Raw genomic sequence first — 18,629 nt, 5'->3', positions numbered from 1 at the left:
TCAATGACTCATCTCAACCAAAAAAAGAGAAAGAAGATCATCAAGTTGAGGTTGAAGACCAAAAGGATGAACCCATGCAACCTCAAGAACAACAAAGAGAAATCTCTATCCAAAGGTGAAGGGTGAAGGGTGAAGTGAAAGAAGAAAGGATTATTAAGGACCTTACCTAAGGAGTAAAAACTAGAGCTTCATTGAGAAACATATGCCAATTTATGACATTCTTGTAACAAATGGAGCCTAAGAAGGTAGAGGAAGCTCGTAAAGATGAAAGTTGGATGCTTGCAGTGCAAGAAGAGTTAGACCAATTTGAGAGAAGCAATGTTTGGAAACTAGTTCCAAAGTCAATGAATCATCTCATTATCGACACAAAATGGTTCTACTAAAACAAGATGGATAAGTTTAACATTGTTATTCGAAACAAGACGAGACTAGTTGCTCAAAGGTACTCTCAAGTAGAAGGTATTAACTTTGATGAAACTTGTGCACTCGTAGCTAGACTAGAAGCAATTAAGATGTTGTTTGGATATGCATATCATTTTGATTTCAAATTATTTCAAATGGATGTTAAAAATGCTTTTTTAAATGGTTTTATTCAAGAAAAGGTTTATGTTGAGCAACCTCCTAGTTTTGAAAATCATAAATTTCCAAATCATGTGTTTAGATTAAAGAAAGCTTTATATGGTTTAAAGTAAGCTCTAATAGCTTGGTATGAAAGATTAAGTCTTTTCTTAATTGAAAATGGTTTTTCAAAAGGATAGGTGGATACCGTCTTCTTTACAAAAAGACATATACAAGACATTTTGATTGTTCAAATTTATGTTGACGACATCATCTTTGGTGCTACTAATGAGTCTCTTTGTGGAGAGTTTTCTAAGATGATATAGAGTGAATTTGAAATGAGCATGATAGAAGAGCTTAATTATTTCCTAGGACTTCAAATCAAACAAACAAAGGAAGAGATTTTGCTTAATCAAGCTAAATATGTCAAAAACCTTCTCAAAAGATTTAACATGCAAGATGCCAAAAAGCAACCTATTCCCATAAGCACTTCTCTAAAATTAGATACAGATAAAAGAGGTAAAAGTGTTGAAATCAAAACATATAAAAGCATGATAAGTGTATAGTTATATTTAACTACATCATGTTTAGTGTATGCATGTGTACATGTTTTCAAGCGAATCCTAAGGAATCACATTTAAATGCAGTGAAACGAATCATGAGGTACCTTAAAGGAAGCCAACATGTTGGTTTATGGTACTGTAAGGGATCCTTATTTGAATTACGAGCATTTTCAGATGCCGATTTAAGAGGATGTCAAATAGATAGGAAAAGCACAAATGGCACTTGTGATTTTTTAGGTAACATGTTTGTCTCTTGGTTTTCAAAGAAACAAAATTCAATGGCAACATCTACTATGGAAGCTGAATACGTTTCCGCGACTAGTTATTGTGCACAACTCTTATGGATAAAACAACAACTTATAGATTTTGGTTTTGAAATGAAAAACATCTCAATATTTTGTGACAATACAAGTGTTATTCCACTTTCCAAAAATCATATCTTGCATTCTAAGACAAAGCATATAGGTATTAGACATCATTTTTTGCGTGATTATATCAGTAAAAGTGATATTCGGATTGAATTTATTGATACTAACAATCAACTTACTGATATTTTTACTAAGCCTCTTGATAAGGATCATTTTTGCTCTATTCAAAGAGAGTCTGGTATGATTAACGCAAATCAAGTAAGTGTTTAATGTTCTTATTCATATAAATTTGTGACAGTGATATCTTATTTGATGATGATATTGATTATGTGATATTTGTACTTGTTAAGATGAATGTGGATGATTTGTGATCATTTGAAAATGCACTTCCATTCATATAGCATAGATGCATAATATGAATTCGAATCAAATCAATTTGAACTTGTGTTCAAAGTTGATCAAATCTCGAATTATATCAAATGTTCTTGATTCGATCAAATTATTCAAATTTCATACATTTTACAATATTTTGATAAATATATTTTTTTGCTGAGAACAATCTGTATTTTGTTGAATACAGTATATATATTTTACTATTTTTGTTACAATTGTTGAAAACCTTGATCTAGAAAGGCTTCAATTTTTTTTTCTGCACTAACAAAAATCACTTATACTTATTTTTGAAAAATGCATAAGTTAAAAGGGGATTTTCGGCACAATAAGCTAAATCTGATCTAAATACTTAAAATATTACATGAATTTGTATTTGCATGTTATATATTATTTTTTTATTTTATTTAGATCACATGTGTCACAGTGAGCATAGAAATCATGCCACTCGTGACAATGTGTCCATATAATTGAAAAAATATATAATTTTTTTTTTCTTTTTGTGTCACATGCTTTATCACTTTTACCTACCTTATTTTACTATATATTTGCCTTGTCATTACATGTTTTATTACTTTTACCTAATTTTTTTTTCATTTGCCTTACCAACATACACTTTCTTCTTTGTTTTGCCTTACTTCATTTTGCTCCAGTTTGCTCCATTGTGCTTCATTTTTTTTTCAAAACTTCTCACAAGGACAACACTCATAGCATACTCACACCATATAGCATTTCTTCACGAAAAATTCTTGTTGATAAGTTCTTATGGTTTACTCTCGGATTTATCTTGATTCTTACAAATTTGTATCTACGAAAAAATTTCAAGTCATTAATATTGTGATTCATCTTCATGGCTCTAAGAACTAGAGATAATCTCTGATCATATTACAATATTCTTGTTGGAAGTGATGAATAAAGGGCTTGCTTAACTAAAATAAGAAATAGAAAAGTTTTTGTGGGAAGGTGTATGTTCTTGCCAATTTTATAGGAAATTGGTATTACTAATCAGTTTATGGAGATTGTAAATAAGATGAAATGGAGAAATCTATTTTTTATAAGACTTGATATATATATATATATATATATATATATATATATATATATCTGGTTTACGAGTTTTACAGTTCTTTGAAAGTAGGAATGGATGTTAAACATCATATTGTGGATTTCACTATGAAATTCAGATTGCATGGACATGATTTTACTGTTACTCCAGAAATGCTTGATGAATGGTTGGAAGGTGATTGTGATGGAATAATGGGTGCTCCAAAAAACTTTAATCATTCTGTAGCTTAGAATGAGTTAGAAGGTTGAAAAGTTTATGATTCACATATGTCTAAGTCTAGAAAGTTAGATAATCCAGTCTATGGGGTACTTCATAGGATAATTACCTATACTCTAAATGCCCAAACAGACTCGAATGGATTTATCTCAATTCATGACTTACAATTGATGTTTGTTACTCAATACGGAATTCAAGTTGATATTGTTCATTGGTTTATCCATTGATTATACCTTATTAAACATGATGATCATGCAATTCAATTTGGCATGATCGTATTCTTCATTGCAAGAAAATTTGGATTAAACCTAGCAAAAGAAGATCCAAATTACCTTATACAATTCAAAGAGCCAGACCTCTTTCCAACTCAATCTTTGATAAAAATGGAATTGATCGAACAAACTGATTAATGAGGCTATCGATTTAGAGTTTACCATCTAAGGTATCAAAGAATTATTGACGATGAAGAAGAAAAAATTCCTTCTAAGTATTAAGTTCCTCCACCACCCCGCAATCTTTCAGGATTGAGTTCTCAGATTGAAAGACAACCCAAAATAGGAGGTGAAGAAATGATAAACTCATTCCAAACTCAATATGCTAATATGACGAACTTCATGAGCGAAGGATTTTAGGCTTTCCATCTTCATCTATATGCCATTCATGAAAGGTAAGATCACATCATGCTTGAACAATAACGCTTAAGAGGGGATCATTAGAATTTTCAACAAGAAGTTTGTGATTGGATGCATCATCATTTGTGATCATGCATTTCATAATCTTGGTTTCTTATTTTATTTTATTTTTGCTATGTTTTGATGTTGACACTTATTACTTATATATTGATATTGATATTGGTGTTGCATGCTGCTGTCTGTACTTGTTTATATAGATATTGAAAGTTGTGGTTTATGCTGCTATTGTCTAATTCATACTATGGATATGACTAATTGTTGTTAATGCTTTTATGACTTGATTCCTCGTAATGATATTATGGATAGTGTGGATTAGCTTTATTATTGATGCTAATATTATGCAACTGGTCGATTGATGTCAATTGATAATGGGAGTGTGTTTCTTTTATTTATCATTTTGGGATATTCGAAAAATCGAGAAAACTTTGTCAAATTTTATTTTTTAAATTTATAACAAAAAGGGGGAGAGATTGGGCTAATAACTTATTAAATTTAAAAGCAATATATAAGTTTGGTATTGCCTACTAATGCTTTTATTTGATTATTATATGAGTTTGTTGTTTACTGTTAATTCTGATGTCAATTTTTTTGATTACTAACAAAAAGAGGGGAAAATTAGTAAAAGAAATATTTTTGTGGCTAAAAGTGAAGGGAAGTAACTATGATTTATTTTTAAATTTCTCACTTTGTATTATATTTTCCTTTTAGATTGTGCGCAAGTCGACATATACCCATTTAAGCTTCTAGATTGTTTTTTAAACATAGAAATAAAGCAAGCCACCTGTGACACGATTTTGTCAGCCATGCTAAAAGTTATCCATTGAAGCATTTAAACCTATCCGTTGCAAGTTTAATCGAGGTCTTTTTTCTTCGTTGAATTTTTTCATACAACTATCGATGGAAATTCAACCTAACAAAAATCAAATAGCTCTATAAATTGGTTTCAAATTAAAGAGCAAAAGTGAATGAGAAAAGAGAAGAAAAATCTAAAGAAGCTGAAAAAAAAATATTATTACTCTGATTTCTCTGTAACTCTCGTTGAGCTTCAAACTTTTATTCATTGAGAGTTTTAGGCACTTAAATTTGTATTTACAGCCTTAAAGAGGCATTAATACTTTTATATATTTTAATTAAACATTGTGAGCACAATCCTATATCAACTAGTGTAGTAGGCAAAATCCCGAATATACTACCTATAGAAAATTCTTCAAGAGATAGTGAAACTCTAATACAGTTTGCTTGTAGAAGTAGACGTAGGGGGCTTGTAAGAGAAAACTCCGAACTACTCTAAATAAGCATTTCTACAACTCAAACTCCTTAAATATTGTCTATTATTACTGTTATTTATTGTTGTAGTTATGGTTGTTAATATTGTTAATTATTGCTACTACTCTAATTTATTTCTCCTTGTTATTTATTTCTGTTGTTGTTGTTGTTTATTTCTGTTTTAAAGTTTATTACTGTTGAATTTATTGTTGGTGTTTCGATTATGTGGTTTGTAAAGTTTGCTCTGAAATTTGTTATAATGTACCATTTAATTTTTTGTTAAGAACCTACTTACTTCCCTCTAGGTTCACATTAGCTATTACAAGAGTGTTTAATATTTTTAAAAACTAGAGCCAAATAGCTATGAAAGAGATATTTGTGTTCAATTAGAGGGCACTAAGGGGAGATTAGATCAACGATTTTTCATCGGCTATGTGAAAAGTAATAAGAGCTTTACAGGGCAAGTAAATAGTTGTCTTCTTCCACCCTTGCTTTTATGATTTTGAGAATGTTTGTTGTTGTGGTTGTGATTCATGAGTATTTATATGATAAAAGCATGATATGCTGAAGAGTAAAAGCTTTAATATTAGTTATTGTATTGATAATCACCAAATTAGCATGATTAGTTGTGTAGGCACATTCTTGTGATGGTTGGATATGATTTATTAAAGTTAATGTATGATATGTGATTGATGGCATGTTTTCATGGATTATAATACTTAAGAATGTAAATAGGATTGATAGAGGCTATTTTAATGTGTTGGGAATCAGAAATTATAGTTGTATTGGTTGGAAAACATAGCAACCAGTAGAGTGCACAAATTCCAAATGATGATGAATGCTCATTCATGATTGTATGGATGCTTATTCATCTCTTAGAAAGAAAAAGAACTCTTTGTTCATGCAAAACACCTTCGTTCTTAGGGTAAGACATGAACGACCATTTGTTATGGGATGAATGTTCGTTCATGCCATTGTAAGACAAATGATGAGCTTAGAAGAAAAACAAGTGTTAAAGACTTAACAAATGTTAGTCAAACATTATTAGGTAATTAGTCAACAGAAGGGTGAATGCCCATTCACAATAAGATGTATGCCTACTCATGGGCTTACTAAAATGAACAATGAGCAAAGGCTAGTGAAGCCCGTTCATATAGTGCAGAAAGATAGTTTTGCTCTTATATTGTGTGCTAAAGTGGGGAGTTGACTCAAAAAGGTTTGTAAAAGGCAAGATTAAGATAGTTAACCAAACAAATGTGGATGACTTATGAAAGATGACACAAAGCCTAACTGAGGTAGATTCCAATAAAAAAATAAAGAATTTAAGAAAAATGATGTACATCTAAATAGGCACTAACTATATGTAAAAGTGGTGATATATGTGAAAACAATAGGGTTATACAAAAGATAAATGCCCATGAAATATGAGATTTATGATAGACTTAGTGCCAAGGTGTATTAGCCACTTATTTTTGTTTAGGTGTGCATGGTAAGGGATAATGACATTGGTTAATTCCTCATATGATCAACGAGATGCATCACATACATGTGTGTGGTAAAGGTCATCCTAAGCTAGTAATCTAGTTAGTAGTCCCATAGCTATATATATGTGGTAAGAGAGAGATTGGATCTAGTTTTCTCATGTGACCAAGGTATCATAGCTAATTAACCTTATAGTCCAATTGATATTGTACGTAAGACATAAAGTTAGTTAACATATGAGATGTTATTTGTTTTCACAAGGGCATAAGATATATTGAGTTCAACTTAGGTCATAGTCATCCGGAATGATGTTGCCTATGTATTAAGGGTACAAAGGTGTCAACAAGAGACATATAGGCATATAAGGATGTTAGAAAACATTTGAATAACCATATAGTGACTTAGTGTTGGAACACAAGCATTATAAGATATGTTGTGTGCAAGTTATTGAGAAGTCACTTACTTATAGAGTGTTTTCCACTCATATTCCTTTATGTGGTTTTATATGTAAAGGTGAGTAGTGAGACATGTGGGGGAACTAGTGGTCCAACTTAGGTCGTTGCATGAGGCGAAAGGTTGTTTATGTCATATTTTAGAGTTTATGATGTAGTTTGAGCTTATATCCTTTGTTATGCATAATTGAGTATTTGGGATTATTATTTCAGAGCTTTGACATATGGGCTGTAATAGCTGAGTATTTTGATTATTTATGCATTAAGGCATTTCAGTTATACCTTTTTGCACGTATTAAATGTATGAATATTTATTATCATGTTTTAAATTCCATTATAAGTAGTTAAAAGTTCAAATTGTGCATATCTCTTTAGGTCATATTTTGAATAAGGATATATATCTAAAGATGGGTGTTACATCTTGTTGATGACATTTTATGGTCTTATGATTATATAGATAAGGTTTTGCCTAGAGTCAATACCTAGATGTTTGCTCAATAATTGTGACACCCCTTAATAAATGCCATATTAACAAAATATGAGAGAGATTTTAGGTTTTTTTTTTTTTGTGCATCGTTCATCACTTAGAGATGCTAAGATAAAAATGATTAAATAGTATCGAGCTCTTTAATTTGTCAAACCACGTTTTCGATTAAAAAGCTTAAAAGCAAAACTATGATATACTATATGTTTAAAGTGGATAATATCTTGATAGTAGGTCAGACTATTTGATCAATGATGTTACAATTAGTATTAGAGCCACTCAACGTATCCTCTTGAGCGATGGTGGGGAAAACTTTAGCAAAGATATTAACTCTTATAAGGGGGTGTGAATATGATGCCCTTAGGGAAATCTCATATCAACACAACACGTAAAAAATGTTGAATTTATATGTGCATCACATATCAATTAGGGATGCTAAGATAATACTGCCCAAATAGCTTATGAGACTAAAAGAAAAATTATAATAAACTGTACATTTAAAGTAAATAATATTTTGATTATGGGTCAAGCTACTAGAGATGTTATAAAACCCAACAAATCTTTTATAAGTCATAATTGACTTAATTCTCACCAATTTCTATTTGTCGCCAGTGTAATATATAGTATTACCTTATGTATATGTTCATTGCCTTTTGTATTCGATTAAAATAACTTAATTCGGCATTTTAGACAGCATTGTAATGGTGATATATAATTTAATAAGTGAATTCTTCAATAATTAAAAAACCAAAATTATGTCAAAAATTTATATTTCCCTCGAGATTTGACGAATGCTATGCATTTCACCCGTAGGGTGGAAGATATCAATTATCCTTAAATATAAAACATCCATAAACCTTATAGTGTCATGTGCTGCAATGCTATCAATTGACCCCACGCACACCGCACATAGAAAACTATCATAAGGCCCCCTCACGTTTGCATGGTAAACTCAACAAGTCCTTTACATGGTAAATTATCAAAAAACCCTCTTCTCACATGTCAAACATATTAGGTTTCAATCAGACACGCTCAGGGAATTTAGCCTAAACTTAAAAATCAAATCAACACACCAAAAAACAATACATAATCTTCGTATGAATGAAATTTGACGCTAATCATTCTTATACATACATGGATGTAACTTAAATTCGGTTAATTTTTTTATTGAAAAAATTAGGATTTTGTTTAGAGGGTTTTGAGTGAGAACATTTTTATATTTAAATTTTGGTTTTAATTATTTTCGTTAAACCCCTAGAATCATAACAAAGTTTTCTACACCCCCTAAATTTCTATATCTTTACCAGCCTAACTAATTTTTAATCATATGGTTTTAATTTTTATAAAACTATTACCAAGTGTACTTGATTAAAAATAAATGAAATCCAATATTCCATGCTTTAATGTTAATTTTAGTCTATGTGCTTTCGTTATAGTCCCAAGACAATTATTTTTTAGCCAAACAACTTATTGCCACCCAAGGTTTATTTTTATCTCAATTTTCATCACTTTATCTTTCAAAAACTTAAATACCTAATATGAGTTGTTAAAGTTAACTAAATTCATTATTTTTAAAATTTTATATTATTTTCCCCCCTAAACACTAAAAACTACTAATTTCTTCAAAATCAAGTTTTAAAAAATAATATTTTTCTTTAGTTTATTTTTCATACTCTAGCCACTCCCTCCGATACCATCTATAGCGATCTCTCTCTCCTAACATCTCCTCTTCCTACAACTATCTCTCTCACATGTCTCTTCTTCAGTTGGCTCTGTTAGGGCAATGTTCATCTAAGAAGACGAATGAATCTTTTTCCCAAACGAAGAAAATATCGTCGATCTCATTTTCGCCTAGGAAAATAATTCGTTCATCTTTCTAGACGAACGTCACCCTAGCAAAATTGGTTGAAGGGAGAAGAGAATTGTGAAGAGGACCACCAAAGGAAGAGGAGATGCCAAAAGGGAAAGATCGCTAGTGATGCCGCTAGAGGAAGTGGCCGGAGAATAAAAAATAAATCTTGGGGAAAAAATACAACTTTTTAAAATTTAATGTAACATAAATTATTAGTTTTTGAATTTTACAGAGAAAAATGATATAATTTTTTAGTTTATTTTTAATATTATTTATTAAATAATAATTTTATTTTTAAAATTAATAAACTTAACAGTATATGAATAAATATTTAGACTTTTGAAAAATAAAAAGTGAGATCATGAAAAAAGAATAAAATTTGTATGAGAATAAATCTTTTAGGCTTTTCTTTTTTTTAAAGATATTATGAGGGCAATTATCTCCTTCGCTCATGAAAGGTTTTAGATCGTATTTAATTATATATTTGTCTTTTCATAATGCACTTGGTTTTGATCATTTTTATTATTAAAAATAAAATATTTGATAGTTTAAAAGAATATTCCATTTATTTGTTATAAAATTAATAAAATTATAACATATTCAATATTATTTTATTAATATTTTAAACAACAAAATTACATATATAGAAAAGTGTATAATTTTATATATAAATAATAATATATTATTATATTATTAAATATTATTTTATTTTTAATTTAAAATTATTTAATTATAAGATGATATATTATTATTTATGCATAAGATTATGCATATTATTTATGCACATAGTATTACATTTTATAATTTATTAAGTAACAAACTCTAACCGTAAAAAACAATATTTTTAAAACTGGACCAATGATCAAATTGATTATCTCATGAGTTCATGGTTTAATAGTTCAATAGAAAACTAACCAATTCAACTTATTATCAAATTATAATGAATTTTTTAAATAATATCATATTAACTAACAAATTTTTGCTTAAAAATTTATAAAAAATAAAATCAATTGGGATATCTAGATCTATGATGGTTAGAATATATTATTTCTAAGGAGTGAAAATTTTTACTTGTTTTCAATTAAACAATTAGATAAAAAAATATTTCTATTTTGTAATACAGGAAAAAAAATAATTCTGCAAGTCATTACTTATAGAAGACATTTAAATAAATATAAGATACATTTTTTTCTTCTTTTTCATTTTATTTTTAAACTTATATTTTTCTTATCAACTTTTAGAAATTTATCTAGTCTAATATAAAATATTTGAATTACTAAAAAATAATTAATTTTTTTTAAATTACCTTAAATTTTGGTCAAATCTAATTCTATCAGTTTTAATCAATTCCTCTTATTCACCGGTTTTGATCAAGTTTGATCAATTTAATAAGTAAACTCTTTTTTAATATTAACTAGAGCGAACTCGAAATTAATTTCGATTCAACCAATTAAGCAAACCGATTTAATCTAATATAATTTAATCTAGTTTTCAAAATAGTACTAAAAAAATATAATAAAAAATAATATTATATTTTTTTAAATACACTATTTAAATATTTAAATAATATTTTATTATATAATTTATTTTTAACTCAAATAACTTCCACTTACTATTTTTATATATAAAAATTTGTGGGCTCAAACATGTTTCAAGGAAATGCCAACTGACATAAATACGGAGTCTCCCTTTGTTTTCACAAATCCTGTGGGTTTACATTCAAAAAACAAAAACCAAAACCATGGGCAGTTTCCTTTCTTCCAAAACAGAACCTGCCTAACCAAAACCGGCGGCTACGCCCTTTGTATATACTTTCTACCTACTACTAATACCATTTTTATCACAGTTTTCTAACTTTTCAAATCTTCGTCTTCCTCTTTCTGGTGTTTTTCTTTGGTATGTTCTCTTTTCTTTCCATTTCCACCCACTGTTGTCCATCAGAATCTAATCGTTTTATGATTAAATTTTTTTGTATTTTAGTTTGATGGAACCAAGTGGTTTAAATGTTGGGTTGTTTTCTGACACTTCTTCCGTAATGCTGGGGCTAGAAATGCCATTACAGCCTCAACAAAATCCTCAAATTCAAAACCCTCACAATCTTCAGAGTCAATCTCAAATGCTTGCTGCTTATTCTCAATCTCCCCACCATGACACGGATCACCACCACCATTCCCAACCCCAATCCCACCAATCTTCGAAACAACGTGGTTATTGGTTTACACCCAAGCCAAAACAACAACTTTCGCCTCTTAGTGATGAAGATGAACTTGGATTTGCCCCAGATGAAAGTGCTGGAGATGGCAAGAGAAAGGCATCTCCTTGGCATAGAATGAAGTGGACTGATAGCATGGTGAGGCTTCTTATAATGGCTGTTTTTTATATTGGTGATGAAGCTGGATCCGAAGGGAATGATAAGAAAATGGCTGGGGCTTTACTTCAGAAGAAAGGGAAGTGGAAATCGGTTTCGAGGGCTATGATGGAAAAGGGGTTTTATGTGTCTCCTCAACAATGTGAGGATAAATTTAATGACTTGAATAAGAGGTACAAAAGGGTTAATGAAATTCTCGGTAAGGGAACTGCTTGCCGTGTTGTGGAGAATCAGAGTTTGCTGGATAATATGGATTTGTCGCCTAAAATGAAGGAGGAGGTTAAGAAGTTACTTAATTCTAAGCATTTGTTTTTCAGGGAAATGTGTGCTTATCATAATAGTTGTGGTCATGGTAGTGTTACTAGTGTAGCTACTGGTGCCAATCGCTCACTGGAGGTCGTCGCTGATCCGTCTCAAGTCCAGCATCAACAATCACAACAGAAAAGGTGCTTGCATTCATCAGAAAATGCCCTTGGTGGGGCTAGTTCGAATCGAATTGAAATAGATGGGTCAAAAATGGCAAAAGTGGGAAGCGAAGAAGAGAATGAGGAGGACGATTATAGTGATGATGACGATGACGACGACGACGAAGATGAGGCAATAGATGGAATTTTAAGAGGCCAAAATGGGCATGGGCAAGAAGATGATAATGACAACCATGAGAAAACCTTTGGAAAAAAGGCTAGAAAAGGAGTTTTGTCTGGTGCATTGTTACCACTAATGGAGCAATTTAATGGTGAAGTGATGTCTGTGATTCAAGATGGAGCTAAGAGTGCATGGGAGAAAAAGCAGTGGATGAAAATGAGGCTACTGCAATTGGAGGAGCAGCAAGTTAGTTATGAATACCAAGCTTTTGAGCTGGAGAAGCAAAGGATAAAGTGGGTGAAGTTTAGTTCCAAGAAGAAGAGGGAAATGGAGAAAGCAAAGCTTGAAAACGAGCGAAGGCGGCTTGAAAACCAAAGAATGGTGCTTGTTATTAGGCAGAAGGAGGTTGAGCTACTAGATCACCATCATCATCAACAACAACAGAACTCATCAAACAAGAGGAGTGAACCGTCTTCCATTACTGGATAGTGTACAATAAATATATATAGATAACTTTTCATAGGCTATTACAGATAAATGGGTAGTTTTTCATTTTTGGTTGCTAAAATCTTGTTTATTAAATTTTGTGCTTCTATATGAATCAATTATGTTCTCTTACAAATAACTATTTTAGTGATCGTTTAGGATTTTTGCGTTCATTAGACTGCAGAACAACCTGATTGCGAAGTTAAATTTTGTGTATAGAGAGGAAATTAAATTTCAGTGGCATTGATGCCCGAATTAAGCTTTATATCTATTCCAAAGTCGCGTTATTCTGCTAACGGAATTAAAATGGTTGGGTGGGAGGTAGTTTTGTATCTTTTATATGGGTTACATGTGTCACAACCCAATTTGAGTCATATTGTGACATATATATATATATACATATATATATATATTAAATGAATGAGTGTCTTTAAAATAATATATTCATAATTAGAGGATCAATTTGTTTATTAATCATGAGAATCTCATATGCACGTATAATAGTTTTTTAAGAAACGTCTGAACTTCTAATATTATTCTAACAAAAAGGCAAAAATAATGTAATAAGGATAGACCTGGTCATGGGCCGGTTTGACCCGTGAACCGGACCGAAACCGACCTGGATAAACCCGAAATCGGAACTGGCAGACCCGGAACCGGAATGAACCAGAACCGAAACTGTGGCTCTGCGGTTCGGTTCCGGTTCACATAAATTGGAACCGTGGAACCGCCGGTTCACACCGATTTATGAACCGGCGGCTTACTGTACTGAACCGAAAAAAATTTGAAATTTTTTTGAAATTTTTTTGATTTTTTTTTAATTTTATTTAAAAAGGCAACGGTTCCTGTGCAGGGAACCGTTGCCTTTTGAAGAAAAAATTACAGGGGATGGACCAATCCCCTGCAATTTTCAGAGAAAATGCAGGGGACTTGGTCCCCTGCAATTTCTCTGAATCTCAATTCACCCCCCTATCTTTAATTTTTTTCAAAAAAGTTTTTTCCTATATATACTCCTCCAAATTCCATTCTCTCAAATTTCAATTTTTCTACTCTCTCACTCAATCCTTCAAACTCTCATTCTCATTCTTTAAACTCTTAATACTCTCTCAATCTTTCAATTCAATCAAATTTTCTTAAATTTAATTAAATTCTTTCTTAATTTTTTATTAATTTCAATTTCAATTTTAATTTTTTTTATACAATTCATAATTAATTATAAAATTTATTTCTATAATTAATTTTATTTATTATCTTTTATAATTAATCATATAATTTATTTATATAATTAATTTTATTTATTGTAATTAAGTCTAAGCCTTTATTTTAATTTTTAATTGTTGTAATTAATAATTTAAAAATTAAATCAAGATCATATATTAGAATTGACTGTTTAATATCGGTTTCGAACCGAAACCGTCGGTTCCGAACCGGGGCCATGAACCGGAACCGGCGGTTTCGAACCGTGCACGAACCGTCCTGTTACGGTTTCGGTTCAGAGTCCTTATATTTTCGAGCCGTGAACCGGTGGTTCCGAACCGAAACTGGCGGTTTATGAACCGTGGCCAGGTCTAAATAAGGAAATCATGTTAAATGACTGTTAAAAGGTAAACACATATCTTATATGTTAAAATTGTTAGTGAAATTTTAGTAAAACATATGGATAGATATTAACTATATGTTCACTTGAATAATCCATCAGATGATTTCACATAGATCATTACTCGAGCATTTATGAAACAAATCCTTTGATAGATAGTAGTGTATGTGATTCATCAATTTGAGATCACTAAAGCTTTATGTGCACTAATCAATCTAGTTTGGTACAGTCTTTTTATCGGTGATATTAATATGGTAGTTATTGGTTATGTTAAGAAATGATTCAAAGTTGTGGTAGATCAACATAAAATTCATTACTCCGCGGTATAAGAAAAGATCTTTTAAAGTGTTGTTTGATTGACTACTACGATTACTAGAATCTATGGTCATTTTGAGATTAGGTTGTTGCTCAAATACAATCATGTTTAGTCATTGTCTTGGATATCAAATAATAAGTTTAAGGAAAGCCTGAGATAGTCATTTTTTTATGTTTAAACCTTAAAAGATATTGGTTGACAAAAAAAATTAATTGTGCACAATAATCATGCTATTGAAATATGAAATCAGTCTTCCACTTATTCTCCATCATTTAGGTAGTTATGATGTGCTAGAGATTGCTTATGGTTTGTTAATAGAGGGTTGATTAATTGTAGGTTAATCATAATTCAATTCACTGTTAACATCATAAAAAACCTATGGGTCAATTAAATAGCTTACAATTAAATAACCAAATAATCCTCTAAGCATAAAGGTTAAATCACTAACTTAGAATCCATTAGCACACCTTTTAGTAAAAAACATATTCAAGAGAAATCCGATCACTTAAGGTATATAGAATATAAGTTGAAGAGGCGTGCACAACTTGCATTCTTATCTCAATCATCAGAATAATGACGATGCTATTGATCACTTAAAATTAAAATGTATGCAAAAAGACGTAATTGAAATATTTCAATTTATTCAGCTGAAAATAAGTGTCTAAAAACCAACCATCTTAAACATAGTGCATGGTGCGATCCATAAAGTTTAAAAATGGAAACATAAATACATAATTATCATAAATTTAGAAATGACAATTTTCCCCTCAGCCTAATGCAACAAATTGAGGGGAATAGTTGGCTTCCCCGTATGCCCCACTACTCACCTCAACCTGCAAAAACATAAAAAATAATGTGAGTGAAAAACACTCAGTAAGTTGGTGACCTCTTAACACTATACATAAAACGCAAATCTAAAAGTAGGCATTCTAACACTAAATCTCTATATGGTTAAAAAAATGTTTTTCGACACTTTCCTTTGTCCATCCATATTTTCTCAGCACCTTTGTGCCCCAAGTACATAGGCCTTCTCATATAAGTTACTATCGCTTAAACTGATCTTTACATATATGATGTCCTAGTGAAAGCAATTGACATTGCAAATGTCTACTAACTATTGTGTTTTGCACATATATCGATTAGACTATTTGACTAACTAGTTATGACACCTTAGTCATAGGGGAAACTGATCTTAATCCCTCCCTTACAACATACGCATAGCTACTAGACTACTAATTAAAAAATCATCCTCAGATGACCTTTATTACAAGCACGTATATGATACATCCCATTGAGCACATAAGGAACTAACTGAAGTGCCATCAAATCTTGCCATGCACACTTGAGCTAAACTGAACTATGACTAATGTGTCTTGGCGTTGAGTTTATATGCATCTCATAGGTATCTATCTCTTATATATCTCTATTATACTCATGTATCTCACCACTTTTACACATAACTAGTTGCTATCCAAGTGTACATTTTTCTTAACCTTTCGTATTTTTGACCTAGATTCGATTCGATCAAGATCTATGCCATCTTCCACACAGTCAAACACTTTTACTATAATTGACTATCTTAACAGGATTTGTTGAAACCTTTCTATTATCTTTCTTTTCTCTTCCCTTCCTTACATATAGTTTGGGGGTAAAATAGTCTTTTTTTTTTTTGGTATACATAGGCATTCTTTAGCTTAACCTTCCCCGTGTTCATCAAAAAGACCTCACAAGATATCACAAGTGTTAGAAAGGACGATATGCCATCACAAATGGCTAATCATGAGGAAATTCCTCAACTTGAGAAGAACTACCTCAGAGCATATAAGAGTTATATAGATCTACACGAGTATGTCACGAGCCAGAAAGATTTGGTTTTCTTATGACTTAGTGCAACGACGTATTGGTCATCTTTAATGACGAACTAAAGACTTATGATGACGTTGTCTCAAGTCTAGATTTTGATAAGGTTAAAAAACTATTTCCTATCCAAAGTATCCTCTTATCTCTAGTTCCCACTCTTTAACTTTAAAAATCCCATTTACCTACCCATGAGTGGTTAAAGTTAACGAAACCCTAACCTTTTAAAATTTTATTTCTTTTTCCCCTTTAGACCCAAAAAACTAATAATTTTCTTCATAGGCCAAGTTTTAAAAAATGACATTTCCCCCTCAAGGTTTAGTTTTCAAACTCTGGCACCATCTCTAGTGCTTCTTTAGAGCCATCTCTATTCTCTTCCTCCAACGATTGCTCTCTCACCATCTCCTTCTTTAATTGGCAGTTCTAAATGTAAAAAAAGACAATGTTTCGTCAGAAAAGACAAAACATTATCTCCCCAAAGATGAGAGATCTCATCTTTATTGTCTTCCCCAATAAAGACGAGATCTCTCATCTTTGTCGAATCTCATCTTAGTCTTCCCTATTTGTCTTTGTCAAGGAAGACAAATAGCATTGTTTTGTCGACAAAGTTGAGAGTCATCTTCGAATTCAATCGACGCCATCCAAGCTTTCAAATGAGAGAAGCTTGGTTGTCGGAGGGAAAAAAGGTATTGAGAGATATTCGTCGCTTGTGATAGCGTTAGATTTGGTATCGGAGATTTGGAAAATAAACCTTAGAGGGGAAATATCATTTTTTAAAAACATGGGTTAAGGGGAAACTTTTAGTTGTTAAGGTTTAAAAGGGGAAAAAGAGATTAAATTTTGGTTTATTTTTAATATTACAAATAAAATGATGATTTTACTCTTAAAACCATTAATTTTAACCACCTATAGGTGGATGTTTAGAATTTTCAAAGTTAAGAGATGGGAACTTAAAATAAGAGGATGCTTCAGGTAAGAAATAGTCTTATGGCCTTCTGATAAATTGTTGGATGTCATGAAATCCAAACTAGACTCCATGTACCAAAACTAAGTATGGATTTTAGTGGGTGCACTTGAAGGAGTAAAACCAATAGGGTGCAAATGGGTTTCCAAAATGAAAGCTAACATAGAAAGTAACATGCATACCTATAAAGCACGATTAGTTGTCAAAGGTTTCACATAAAAATATGGCATTGACTATAATGAAGCTTCTTTGCTAGTCATTATGCTTAAGTATATTAGGATTATGCTTGCTATTATTGCATACCATGACTTTGAAATCTTTCTTATGGATGTCAAAATTGCTTTCCTAAATGGTAACCATGTAGAAGACATCTATATGACACAACTCGATGGTGTCATTCTTGTTAGACATACTAATAAAGTATGTAAGCTATAAAAGTCCATTTGTGGGCTTAAGTAGGCTTCTAAAAGGTTGAAAATTTATTTTGATGAAGTTGTATAAGAGTTCAATTTTATCAAAAATGAAGACGAGTCATGTGTGTATAAGAAGGTCTATGAGAGTGTAATTGCATTTTTAGTATTGTATGTCGATGACATTTGGTTATTGGAAATGACATACCAAACTTATAATTAGTATAACCTTCGTTATCCAAGTGTTTCTCCATGAAAGACCTAGGAGAAGATGTCTAGATTCTTAAGATTAAAATTTACTAAAATAGAGAACGTAGACACTAGGCCTAAGTCAAAGTACATACATAGATAGGGTGTTGAAAAGATTCTTTATAGAGGAATCCAAGAAAAGATTTTTGTCTATGTCCTATGGTATATATCTTTTAACAAAGACAGGCCCATCTTCACAATTTAAAAGAGATAAGATGATTAGGATCCCACATACCTCAATTATAGGATCAGTCATGTACGTTATGCTATGTATGAGACTTGATGTCTTATATGCCTTGAGCATTTGCAATAGATATCAATTTGATCCATGTGAAAAACACTAGATAGTTGTCAAGAACATCTTAAAGTACCTAAGAAAGACTAAAGATGCAATCTTAGTTTATGGAG

General features: G+C 31.2%; 1 protein-coding gene across 1 annotated transcript; it reads left to right on the top strand.

Moving 5' to 3' along the window:
- The first annotated feature begins 11,239 nt into the window (after nucleotides 1-11,239).
- On the top strand, nucleotides 11,240-13,093 carry LOC123202023 (stress response protein NST1-like). Its single transcript, XM_044617735.1, has one exon. The coding sequence runs from the start codon at nucleotides 11,374-11,376 to the stop codon at nucleotides 12,829-12,831; it is 1,458 nt and encodes a 485-aa protein (XP_044473670.1). The 5' UTR covers nucleotides 11,240-11,373; the 3' UTR covers nucleotides 12,832-13,093.
- The last annotated feature ends 5,536 nt before the right edge of the window (nucleotides 13,094-18,629 follow it).

The sequence above is a fragment of the Mangifera indica genome, chromosome 18, assembly GCF_011075055.1.
Source record: "Mangifera indica cultivar Alphonso chromosome 18, CATAS_Mindica_2.1, whole genome shotgun sequence".
NCBI lineage: Eukaryota > Viridiplantae > Streptophyta > Magnoliopsida > Sapindales > Anacardiaceae > Mangifera > Mangifera indica.
This window is presented reverse-complemented; position numbering and strand designations above follow the sequence as displayed.

Coding starts and splice junctions, on each gene's coding strand:
- LOC123202023 (XM_044617735.1), top strand. CDS start 11,374: ATGGAACCAAGTGGTTTAAATGTTGGGTTGTTTTCTGACACTTCTTCC.